General features: G+C 37.0%; 3 protein-coding genes across 3 annotated transcripts in view; 1 reads left to right on the top strand and 2 right to left on the bottom strand.

The window, feature by feature from the left end:
• Positions 1-12409, top strand: part of LOC101312889 (group 2 truncated hemoglobin YjbI-like) — a 771661-nt gene that overhangs the window by 109427 nt on the left and 649825 nt on the right. The gene's annotated exons all lie outside the window — the stretch shown is intronic.
• LOC101297036 (glutelin type-A 1-like) lies at positions 1248-2315 on the bottom strand. The gene has a single exon (XM_004292860.1). It carries the CDS (start codon positions 2313-2315, stop codon positions 1248-1250), a length of 1068 nt encoding a protein of 355 aa, XP_004292908.1.
• On the bottom strand, positions 2805-11129 carry LOC101291398 (1,4-alpha-glucan-branching enzyme-like). The gene is made up of 13 exons (XM_004291177.1): positions 10886-11129; positions 10575-10785; positions 7208-7277; positions 6847-7116; positions 5775-6681; positions 5481-5597; positions 5075-5137; positions 4787-4894; positions 4189-4290; positions 3761-3828; positions 3565-3646; positions 3303-3419; positions 2805-3143 (listed from the first exon to the last, which is right to left on the bottom strand). The coding sequence occupies exons 1-13, from the start codon at positions 11051-11053 to the stop codon at positions 3024-3026; spliced, it is 2403 nt and encodes an 800-aa protein (XP_004291225.1). The 5' UTR covers positions 11054-11129; the 3' UTR covers positions 2805-3023.

The raw sequence follows: 12409 nt of genomic DNA, 5'->3' as shown, positions 1-12409 counted from the left end.
CTGCTTCTTCTTCTGGAGAAAGGGATTGCTTTGGAGCGGAAACAAAGTATCATGATCCACGTGACGTGAGATGGATCCTCGCTAACTATGAGCCGTTGGTCCGTTTGTTTTTATATCCTTCCTCCAAAGCCTACGTGTTGCTTCCAGGTGTTTTGCTCTTTAGAATATTGAATATTCCACATCTTTATATTTTTCTTTAAATCGTAAAAAATTATGAACTAATGACACATTTACTTATCATGAATGAAATATAAATATAGGAGAATGATTACGGGATGAAGAAATTCCTGTGTTTATTTGCTCATAGTGGAATAGAAATTTTTGTGGGTCCCACCTCCCAACCTGGAATTGATTCCTTGTTAACCTGAATTTGTAATACCAAGGGAGGAGGTGGGTTTAGGAATGACATCATCAGAAATGAACTTTTTGTTTCCAAATTATCCTCACATAATTTCAATAACCCCAAATTACCTAACCCCAGAATATATTTCTTATCATAAACGTGTCATATTTTGCCATTATCAGAAACAGCCAACCAATGACAAAAACGAATCGTGCGACTGTGCTGCTGGTTAGTCACTCTTCTTTGTCCTATCTTTTCCAATGATCTTCTCCTTTGTTATTATCTTCTTTACTTTATCATTTTCACATGATCGTTGTTGATTTGTCTTTTGAGAGTGATGCGGAGGGGTTCAAATCGTTGGGGGTTTTGATTGAGATTTGATAGAGTTATCTATGTTTATTTAGTTTTAGCAGATCGCACACTTCTTAAATGTTGATTTTGATTTCTGCATAAGGATTCAAAGTTCTTGTTATTCTAAAACATGCTGGTGGTTCAATGCCAACAACCATCAAAGTTTGGCAAAGTTTATTTAGTTTTTTTTTTTTATAAAGTGGATGTTCTATGATCCTATATTGATTTAAACAAAATGCTTAACTTTTTGTCGGGAAAAAAAAAAACTACTTGGCAGACTTTTTTTGAAAGGGTAATTTAGTAATCGAAGTAGTTTTAATTCAAATTTTATATGATAAGTAAACAACATCAATCGTAATTAATTTCATTCTTATTTTAATTCCATGTGGTAAATAAACAGTTCAATGAAATTGAACTCTTAACATACTATTTCATTCTTTCTCTCATTTCTTCTTTCTCCCATTCATTATGAATTTCATTCATAACAAGTAAACGTGTCATAAAAGGCCATGAAACATAAACCAAAAAACGCTTATTGTGTAAGCTCATCAGCTCACTTTGGAGGAGGGAAGAAGATTGCATCAGCAGTTCTCTTTGATCGGAAGAGTTTTTCAGTATCCGAATCCACATTGAAAGAAGCTTCAAGCACCTGAGGAGATAACGCTTTCCAAGCACTAATACTTCCAGCCAAATGAGTGAAAATTGGATTGGGAGTGGTGATGATGGAGAACCATTCCAAGCCTTCCGGGTCAGCAATCTTTGAAACCACAAAGAATCGAGGAACAATGAACAAGTTACCAGCCGTAACAGTTGTTTCCAAGACCCTCTTCCCATCGACACCTACAGCTTGGACACGGCCACTGCCCCTAACAATGTAAGTGACCTGCAACGCAGAGTCACAAGAAAACCCAGGAGAGCACATAGCACTACCATCCAATCTCACAAGATCGGCGCCAAGGCCAACCTCACCCACCAGAGGTAGGTTCTTAGTGTTCAAAACAACAACTCTTCCACCTCCCTCAATATCAACATCAAGAGGAGCCTCTTCGCAGTTCAATGTCATCCCATCTCTATGTTCCTTGTTTGGTTCAGGCAGATTAGCTCCTCCCAACTTAACAATGCCCTTCCCGCTTTGGTTGCCAACAAGAGTTTTCACAACACTCTCCTCCAAATCCCATGCTCGGCTGACAAACTCAGTTGAGAAGCCGGTGAAGATTCCATTGGAACCATTGAGATACATATCGGTGAACTCTCCTCTTTTGTGAGCGGTTTTGGTGTCACCCAAGAAAAGAACCACAAACTCGGTATCCTCCTTGTTGTGCCACCATGTGATGACACCAAAGGGGAGGGCAAGAGCATCACCCTTCTTAACAGGCAGAACCTTCTCTTCCTTCTCGGGCAAAACAATCCCGACTACTCCATTACCTTGAAGGACATAAGCAACTCTGGCAGAGTCAGAGTAATTGGGGAGAGCGAAGCCGTCCTTCTCCAGAGAGAGCTTGGCAGCTCCGATGTCACCTTCACGTAGCATGGGAAGCTCCGATGGGGACCATGCAGAGTAGGAACCACCATCTCCTCCATAAACCTGCTTAGCCAACCTTGGTGTAAGATCAATCTCCATCTTTTTAAGTAATGATAATACTGAATATCAAGAACAATGTGTGTGAGCGATGATAATTGCAGATGGGTGGGTATATATAGGAGCATCTCATCTTCTACGAGGAGAAAGATTCAGTATTTGATTACAATAGGGGATCAATCTGGATTATCTTCTACAAGGACAAAGGTTCAGTATTTGGTTACAATTGGATTAATCTGCATTATGTCTGGATTGTCTTCTACAAGGAGAAACCGAGAAATGTACGTGTCTTCTACAAAGAGAAAGATTCACTATTTGATTACAACTGGGATTTATCTGCATTATATCTTAATCCAGATTAATCAGCATTGTATCCTAATCCAGATTAATCTACACTACGTTATATCCAGATATTAAATGGCCTAATAGTGAGATTTTAGGCATTATCATGATTCAACTGGGAAAGAAACCAAATAACATTTTGGCATATGTCTTAATAGTGAGATTATCATCGAGCTTGACATAGCAAACTACGATTTATAATTCAGTAATTGAAACTACGAACCCAGTAGTAATGCTAATGTTTATGTCATACAGTCGTTTATTTCATACACACATTCTAGATGCAGTCGTTTATTTCATATACACATTCTAGTGCGACTGCATCTGCAAGTAGTACATTTTTCTATATCGTTGAACAATCCGCTTATTTATTCACATACAGAATCCATCAGTGGGAGCACACCTCTTTCAGTTATCCGATGACAAATTCACTAATGGACCAACATTTTCATGTTTCATAGATCCAACTTCTTTGTGCTCCTGCCCAACCACAACTTTTGCTGTTGAGTTCTCCACTCGGTAATAAACCTTGACAAGTTCGTAAGATAATGGTTAAGAACAATCACAGATGTTTGTTTGCCAGATTAAAGCAAACGAGAAGCATCACACACACCTCACAACCACTAGAAGTAAGAAAACTTGAAATTAGAAAGTCAGGATTAACAAAATTGTCAGTAATTATCATACCACGGATGTTCGCGGTGGTGAGAGTACTCTGAAGGAGTTGGGACGGCGGTTGAAATTTGTTCCAGGAACCCCTGGTATTCCTTCTGGAAATGTGAAGTGGTCTACATCATGCCCTACCTGCCAGTTAAACTGTGGTCAACAACTTCTGATAAGAAAGAGAGATGGTTCATTCCTTTTTGTTTGCTCTTATTTTAATTGCAATGTCCCTAAAATACTCAGCTTCTGCTTAATACAACATTGGGAATGCAAAGGGCTTCCTTACTCTTCCATGTCCACCAAATTCGAAAGCATCACTGTCTAGTGCAACTCTGTACTTCCCAGGTAAGTCACACCCCACTTTGTACCTGCACGTCTCATAACACAATTCACTCAATAATGTTAATCCCAAGTAAAATGAATGTCCAAGCTGCTTCTATCAAGCATGCAGCTACATCATCAAAAAGCAAAAGGTCTTATACCTATCGTATGTGTTTACTGGATGAAAATTGAATACAAAAACCAGATCTCCACGCTCAAAGACAATAACCTGCAACGCGTAATTCCAAAGATAATCGTCAGTTGAAATAATCAATTATCTTTGTTTACATTCTCGCTTCAGTAATTTGTCCATAAAAGAGAGGTGACTGGTCAGTCAAACAATGGACCATACTTGATAAACATTAACTACTAAAGATATCTATACTAATTCCAAGAGTTGCTGCTAAGCATACTTCAAAGATGAAGTATTGTTAATATGTGCAGTGATTTAAATGGTTCATTCCTGCCAATCCAATTTGATGCACGAGAACTGGGAACCACTAATATCCACCAGCTGATATTTGTACAATAAGAAAGAGTACTATCATTGTTCAAAAAACAAATAAAGGAACACCACACCATATCTCACCTTGTCTTCCTCATTTGTGCTGCTCACTATCTGCTTTGTTGATGAAAGGAACGAAAATTTCTCATCAAGCAAGTTCATAGCTCTGTCAAATGCGTTCATAAACTGGACGAGTTGCAAAAATAACAATGTAAGAAGTGACATTAAACTTTATTTATTATATGTAAAAGCAAAGAAATCAACTGTGCAACAAAAACCGGTACTTTTCTTTTGGGTCCTAAAACTTAAACTCAAATATTAAGCATATGGTTCCAAGTCCTGTCAATAACCATGTTCCGCGATGAACCTAGACTGATTCTCATAGACCACGTTGAGAACGTATGCAACATGGTTTTAGGACAAGGACGCTGAAATAGATCAGATGAAATGACAGTAGATAGAATATACTGGTCCAGTAAATCTAATTTATGTTAAATATATGTGCACACACATGCAAGCACACACATGAAACTCTACATGGATGCCAAGAAGTTATTTCTCAATATAGCCCACAACAGTAACAAGTCTAATTAGAGCAGCCATTGACAGAACATGAAACAGTATGCAAAAATTGACAAATGCTAAGAACAGTAAAAGTAGATTTTGTCTACAGAATCTGGACCTTATATCTTAAATGATCTGTATCCACCAGGTTCCATTGGCGTCTGCACTTTTCGTAACTCCACCCATTGCCATCTCTTGGAAAGTCAATCCATTCAGGGTTTCCAAACTACAAAGAAAACCGACCTTTTTACAGGGTTGCCACTTGCCAACACTTCTCTCACGTCTTAAATAGTTTCACACAAAAAAAAAAAAAAAAGACATTTTATATTGAAAAATTTCAAGGTCCTGCTGCACTGCATTAACCCATTAAGAGATTTGCAGGCGGCATACTAGCAAATGTGCTTACCTCACTACCCATAAAGTTAAGATAGCCCTCGCCTCCTAATGCCATAGTTATAAAATGTATCATCTGAAAAAGTCGAAAACAACAATGAGAGCTAATTTAGTCCACAAACTTAATATTTTGAGTCAACGAACACGTCATAGATAAATATGCTAATACAAAGTGGCAATAGTTCAGATATTCTCCAAACCCAAAATGAAAGTCAGTGACCCAAACGATTGTTAAAAATATAAATATTTTAGCTACTTTGTCAGTGATTGGTGAACTTTTTGGTGTAATCTGATCCTTGCTGATGTTGCCATTATATATACAGAACGAAAAAATGAGCAAGAGAAAGAGACTACAAACACCTACTAACCAAACAGCATATGCTATTAATCCTCCCGGTACCAAAAGTAAAAAGACAAACCTTGTGGAGGGCAATCCCGCGATCAACAGTAGGAGAAGCATCCTTCAAACACGACATACCAGAGTACATTTCTTTATCCATCAAAAAGGATGCAATCGTTTTGTCACCCACAATTGACTGCAAGCGTTAGCAACCAAAATTGTAAAGAGAGGGGTAATTTGGCAACAATAACGAGACAATGAATCAAGATCATTGACATTATAAAGATCTTCAGGAAACGAAACATATACATCTTCACAAAACTTGAACTCTCTTGTTTCTTCTGGTCTCTTGCACAAAAAGAAAACCTCATACCTGATCATGACTCTCAGCATAGGAGACACATTTCTCGGTGTATCTCCTATTTGTCAAGCTCCATGAAATTTCTGTCACTGACCACTCTTCGTCTTTCTTGTTTTTCACATAATCAATCCACTTATCAGGGATGGCCATTGCCAGCCGGTAGTCAAAACCAACACCTCCTTCAGAGACAGGCCGACCAAGTCCAGGCATCCCAGAAGCATCTTCGGCAATTACAGTTGCAGATGGCAGTATCTTATGGATCACATAGTTGGCAAGCATCAAATAAACAACAGCATCAACATCTGTTGCCTCACTGAAGTACTCATTATAATCTCCTGTAAATGCCACGTTTATGCCATGGTGATGATACAGCATGGAAGTTACTCCATCGAACCGAAAACCATCAAACTGATACTCCTCCAGCCACCACCTTAAGTTGGACAAAAAGAAGCGGAGAACTTCCCAGTTTGCATAGTTGAAGAGTCGGCTATCCCATAACTTATGGTAGCCTCTATCACATGCATGGAAGTAGGAATCTCGTGTGCATTGACCAACTTCAAAGTCAATGAGGCCATCAGTGACATTATTACTTGCATGACTGTGAATGACATCCATCAATACGCGCAAACCTAGGGAATGTGCTTTATCAATTAGATATTTAAGGTCCTCAGGTGTTCCAGATCTACTGCTTACGGCAAAGAAATTTGTCACATGATAACCGAAGGAAGCATAATGGGAATGCTCCATCACAGCCATCAGCTGGACTGTGTTATAGTGATTTGCTCGAATACGAGGCAAAACATTATCAGCAAATTCTCTGTATGAACTGATGCGGGGTTCTGAGCTACTCATTCCAACATGGGCCTCATATATTCGTGGAGCCTTGGGTTTTGGAGGACGACCATACTTAAACTGATACCTGTATGATCCCGTGGATAAATCTCATTAGAAACCCAAGACGAATTAGAGGATAAACCAAAAGTTTCTAGTTGTTGCACTCAGATACCACAATTTAAGTTGCTAGAATTTCTTCATATCATGAGACCATTTTGCATCTTTGCAGAGAAAAAATGAAACCGGTTACCTTTCTGTTGGTGGTGGATCCCAGTACACACCATCATATGGAGCTGCAAACTTTGCTGGATCCGCAGTGGCATATTTAATCCAAGCAGGAATACGATCAACCCAAACTCCATTTCGATCCTTGGAACGGAACTTAACCTTTGAATTGTGAGGAATAGCTGGATTTCCACCAAAGTCATGTATCTTGATACTCCATACTCCAAACTGGTTCTTCTCCATCTTGTGATTGGAGCCCTCCCATCCATTAAAGTCTCCAACAAGTTGTGCCTCCCTGAGTTTTACGATTACATTAATCAATCAAAACATAAATTTACGCAACTAAAGCTAAAATCAAATGGTTGTTCAAAAGCTAATGAACTCACTGAGCTAGAGGAGCCCATTCACGGTATACAACTCCACCGTCTTCTCTATTAAATCCAAATTTCACAAAACCTAGATGAGCAGAAAAACACAGTATAATATTATCACGCGTGTATATATATACGGATTCTGCTGTTTCAGATTTTAATTTTTCTAAGATCTGTTCGATTTTTTGAATCGATGAAGTACGCTTCAGGGGAGGTTTATTTAATTCACTAAAATGAACTAAATGAGTTTCTAGTTTAGGTTGTGGTAGGATATTGATTTTAGAGGATATGTTGTCAATCTTTGTTTCTATTTTATCTAACTGGGCTCCAATGGTTATTAGAGTTTGGTTTGTGTAATTATTTTGTTCAATAATTTTTTTAGTATCTGGGTTAATTTTCTTAGTGTCTGGATCTACTATAGCAATTTTAAAAGGTGAAGCCGTGATTGGACTATCAAGATGATCAATTATTATTGTTTCAATAGGGGGATGACTGGAGATGATTGAGCTAGTGGAGGTTTTCCATCTCGCTTTTGTTAATGTTTGAATTTTTTGGTTGTTTAGTTGATCTATAAAATCAAGAAAGAATATTTCAGATCTTGTTTCAAGCATAAATGCTTGCCAGCCAATCACGAAATAATTGCTTTCGTTAATCTATGAAAGGGAACTTCATCCTATAGAGGTTTCTCCTAAGGATATTTTCTTTTGATTCGAGATGTTTATCTAATCTAGAATAGTTGATTACGAAAGGTTGGGTAAGTGTGCTTAATTGAGGATTTAGAGGGGGAGTAACTAAAAAATCAGAAACAGTGGGAGAAGTTTGCTCTTCATCTGTGTTTGAAATATTTTGAGATTCATTTTCTGTATAATTTGGATAACTAACTTGGGAAGTAGTTCTGATGTTTTTAATTTTGAGCTTTTGTAATTCTTCTTCTAATTCTTTAATCCTAATATTTTTAATTTTTTTATCTATATCAGAATCTCGTCTAGACATTGTTTCAGCTGTAGTGGAACTAGCAAATGAATGTCTAGCCGTGGCGAAAGAATGCCGAGAGGAATTTCCTATTTCTTGAATTCTTGAGTTTTGACTTATCCTGGAGTTTTGAAAATTAATTCTTATTGTGCCATCATTAAACTGTTGAATACAGTCTAAATCAGAAAGACTATGTTGTGCGTTGGATGGTTAATTCTCACTAGTGAGAGACCATTCAGAAGGAAGATGGACATCTGACCATCTGATTGTGTGTGGAAAGCTAATATTGGCGTTTTCTTGACTGCTTTGAATTAAAAGAGTATGGTTTTTGAGACTTTTACTAATAGATTGTAAATTCATATTTGTGCCAGTGACTTTATAATGGATTCTATATATTAAGGCTAAAGGTTGGGTTCCTTCAAGAACATGATAGCCTGAAGTTTTAACATTAAGGGTTAAAGCTTTTAAGATATGAGGATCACTAAGGCTAATGGTAAAATCTTGGAAACAATTGAAATGAACTAGGCCATTAAACAGACTTGACTCAATTAATCCAAGGGTACTGTCATTAAAATCAGTAAACCTTACATCTCTTAAACATAAGAGAATTGAGGCATTAAGACATTTTCTAGTTAAAGGTTTAACACCAATTTGGACTAATCCTATATGAAGGAATTAATTATGACCATCTTTTCTATGTTTCTTGATTGACTCAGGACTAAAAAGTTGGCAAGTTTCATGTTGTTTACTAAGGGCATAAACTTGTTCTACTGATTTAATATGGTGTTCACTTTTGAAAGAAGAAAAACTCCACTTTTTCTTATAAATTTCATGACTAGGAACTCTGAGAATATTCCAGTCATTCATATCTATATTATCGTTTGACTGATACTCTATTTGTTATTCGTTGCCTATATCTGGGATCCTATTGAGGGAGGACCTAGACGAACTAGAAGTGACCGAGTTAGATCTAAATAGTTGACTCATTTTGGGAAGAGAAGAGAAAACTGGACCGATACTAAAAGAATAGAAGGTTTTAAGATCCTAGGCTTAGATCCTAAAGACTATTACTCACTCTACACCGCTCATGCTGCATCCGCTCATGCCTCACCTGGGACTTAGTGTTTGGACCTGGAACTATTGTTTGGTTGAGGGGAGTAACAAGTTTAAGAAAAGGAAAGAAAATAAAACCGAAATCCTTGAAATAAAGGGACAGAAATCAAAATACTTCACAAAATAAGTAAAGAAAATAGATCAACTCAAGATCCACTCCTAGGCGGTAGTCCGCCACCTGGGGATTGAGTAGTTTAATATAAATGACTTGAGATAAACTCCAGAGCCACTCCTAGGCGGTAGTCCGCCACCTGGGGTTGGAGGTTTTATTCAATAACTATATCAGGCCGTTTGGCTCTCATACCATAAACACGGAAGCATACTGGTATATATAACAAATATATATATATATATATATATAGGGTCTGGATCAAGGGACATAATTTTTGACACTATTTTTTTACACCAATTTTTTGTCCCTTAGATTTAAGTTGATCAAATGTTTGTTATTAATTGAGAGTAAAATTTGGTAAGTGACATGACAATAATATTAATTGTCAATTAAGAATACAATATATATATATGTAGTTATTTTATAAAAACAAAAACAAACAAAAAAAGTTTTACATGATCGATCTAACTCCAGAAGAACACTTATGAATCAATCAAAACACCAATCTGGGGTCCTAACAAATTGAGAATCCACATCTAATATTCTTTCTTTTAAACATCCACATCAATCTTCTTAAATGAATTTCTTTAACTAATTGATAAAAAAAAAGGGGAATATCTTGTTTAATGCCTCTGCAATATGCAATGAGATTAGGGACTTGAGAAAATTTACCCTAATTCTCTACTTTTAGAATATGCAGGAAGAAATTGAATACTATGATTCATAACGAACTAGTTTAATAGGACCTCAAATTTGGTATTTTATTTGAAGAAGTGGTGTTTTAATTTTTTTGATGGGGGAACCATTTTGCTGTTTGCATGAACTTGGACTTAGTTCTGCAGTTTCGTTGAAGAGCACCCATGTTCTTCTTTCAATAATGTAAAACTTTTTCTTTCGTTTTTTTCTCATAAAAAGAATTTAATATATATATATATTTAATTAACAATTAATCTTATTGTCATGTTACTTGTCAAATCATACTCTCAATTAATAACAACCATTTGATCATCTTAAATCTAAGGGACAAAAATTGGTGTAAAAAATAGTATAAAAAATTATGTCTCTTAAACGGACCTATGTGTGTGTGTATATATATATATATATGTTGTTATGAACTTATGATCCTCACATTTATATATACAAATCATCTTGACCATTAAAGACAACAAAGGAAACACAAATCACCTCGAGCGAATTCCTCTAGACCTCCTTCATATTTCTCAAAGAGACGTTTCTGCTCCAAATATCTTTTTATTCTACACTTGAAGTGATCTTTGTACGGCTCCAAGTTTGAGTCTGTTTTCAAAACACCAATATCTTCCATCTCTCCTTCATTCACCGTCATTATCGAGCTGTCGTCTGTCAAAACTGCTCTAACTTTGCAATCACGCTCCAACTAACAAACCAAGAATTGAAGTTCACAATAAATAACTCTAGTTTAACAGAAACAAAGGCTCGTATGACTATTTCGATTTAGAAATGTGGATCAGACCTACCTTCCCGCATCTTAAATTAGTTGGAGGGCACAGTGCTCTATGTCGAAGCAGCGGAAAAGAGGGTAGTTTGGGATGAGATAGCCTCGGACTTGGGTAGTCCTTGGAAGACGAGAAAGACCCAGAAGAAGAAGAATAAGTGAGATGAAGACGACCCAAAGAGCCCAGCATCTTGTTCAGCGATCACTGAGCCTCACTGTGAGTCTTACACTCACTCTCAACTTTTCCATGAGCAACTCTGTCTTCTCAGAATAAGAAGGCGGCCTGAAAAATCTGGACGGTTGGTGCTGCATCTGGACCCGCATTCACTAAAATGATGGACGTGTTTACTGGCTGGTATGATTGCATTTGCTCGTACTGCTTCTTGTTCTGTAGAAAGGGATTGCTTCGGAGCGGAAACAAAGAATCATGATCCACGTGACGTGAGATGGATCCTCGCTAACTATGAGCCGTTGGTCCGTTTGCTTTTATATCCTACGTGTTGCTTCCAGGTATTTTGCTCTTTAGAATATTGAATATTCCACATCTTTATTTTTCTTAAGAATATTTACGGTACATAATAACTACATATGTGATGGGGAGAAACTACAAACTTGGTCTAGTGAAAAAATGTTAGACTATTATGAAGAAGGAAGATGCAAAGATCGCCCCGAAATTGACGTGCAGCACATTGCCCATTCGCTTCATGCGCAAGAAGGCAACGTATGAAGTTTAGGTCATGAGACTGCGGTGGAGTGGAGCAGTTACGATACGAAGTTACTTTACCTTAGTTGGATCTTGCTAGTGCCCTTGGTAATAGCAGGTTGGTAATAGAAGGTTGTTAAGGGAGGGGTTCTAATGAGAATCATTTTGTTGAAGACTTATACATTAATGGTTTATTACATCTATTTTTCAATCACATTTTTCTATCTTAACCGTTTAGTTTTTATGTTTATATAAGTATACTACTTATATAAATTTTTAGTCAAATTGAACTAAATTAAATTAATGAACAACCCCAATCTGTCAAACAAGAGCTGTCTAAGTTTTTAATTGGTAAATCACATTTATGAATGTTTTAACGATTTTCAATTTGGATGAAAATTTGTAGAGATGATCTACTCATATATATCTACAAACTAGAAGGTCGAGATGTGAATATGTGATCGAAAACGATGAAGAAACGAAAAAATCTTCAACTAGTCCTCAACATAGTGGTCCTCATTAGAGCCATCACTACCAGGACAAGCACTTTAGCTGACGAAAAATTTTCATTGGCCTGTCAGCTTAATTCGTCGGCTAAGATTTCGTCGGGAAAAGGTCGTCTGTGGTGAGTTTAGCCGACGACACATGTAGAAGTCGTCGGCTATAGTCCAGAGTTTAGCCGACGAAAAAATGTCGTCGGTTATAGTCCAAACTTTAGCCGACGAAAAAAATTTAAGGTATTCGTCGGCTATAGTCTAGAGTTTAGCCGACGAAAAATATGTCGTCGGTTATTTCTCCGACTTTAGCCGACGAATAATTTAAAATATTCGTCGGCTAAAGTTT

This window comes from Fragaria vesca, linkage group LG2, assembly GCF_000184155.1.
Source record: "Fragaria vesca subsp. vesca linkage group LG2, FraVesHawaii_1.0, whole genome shotgun sequence".
In the NCBI taxonomy this organism is placed as follows: Eukaryota; Viridiplantae; Streptophyta; class Magnoliopsida; order Rosales; family Rosaceae; genus Fragaria; species Fragaria vesca.
Note: the sequence above shows the minus strand (reverse complement) of the source record. Positions and strands in the feature narration are given on the sequence as shown.

Excerpts from the sequence above, each read along its gene's own strand:
- LOC101291398 (XM_004291177.1), bottom strand. The coding sequence starts at position 11,053 with ATGCTGGGCTCTTTGGGTCGTCTTCATCTCACTTATTCTTCTTCTTCT. Across the intron at positions 7,278-10,574 it reads TCTAGAGGAATTCGCTCGAG|GTTTTGTGAAATTTGGATTT; the intron begins GTGATTTGTGTT and ends CTGCTCATCTAG. Across the intron at positions 3,829-4,188 it reads GCACAAATGAGGAAGACAAG|GTTATTGTCTTTGAGCGTGG; the intron begins GTGAGATATGGT and ends TACGCGTTGCAG.
- LOC101297036 (XM_004292860.1), bottom strand. The coding sequence starts at position 2,315 with ATGGAGATTGATCTTACACCAAGGTTGGCTAAGCAGGTTTATGGAGGA.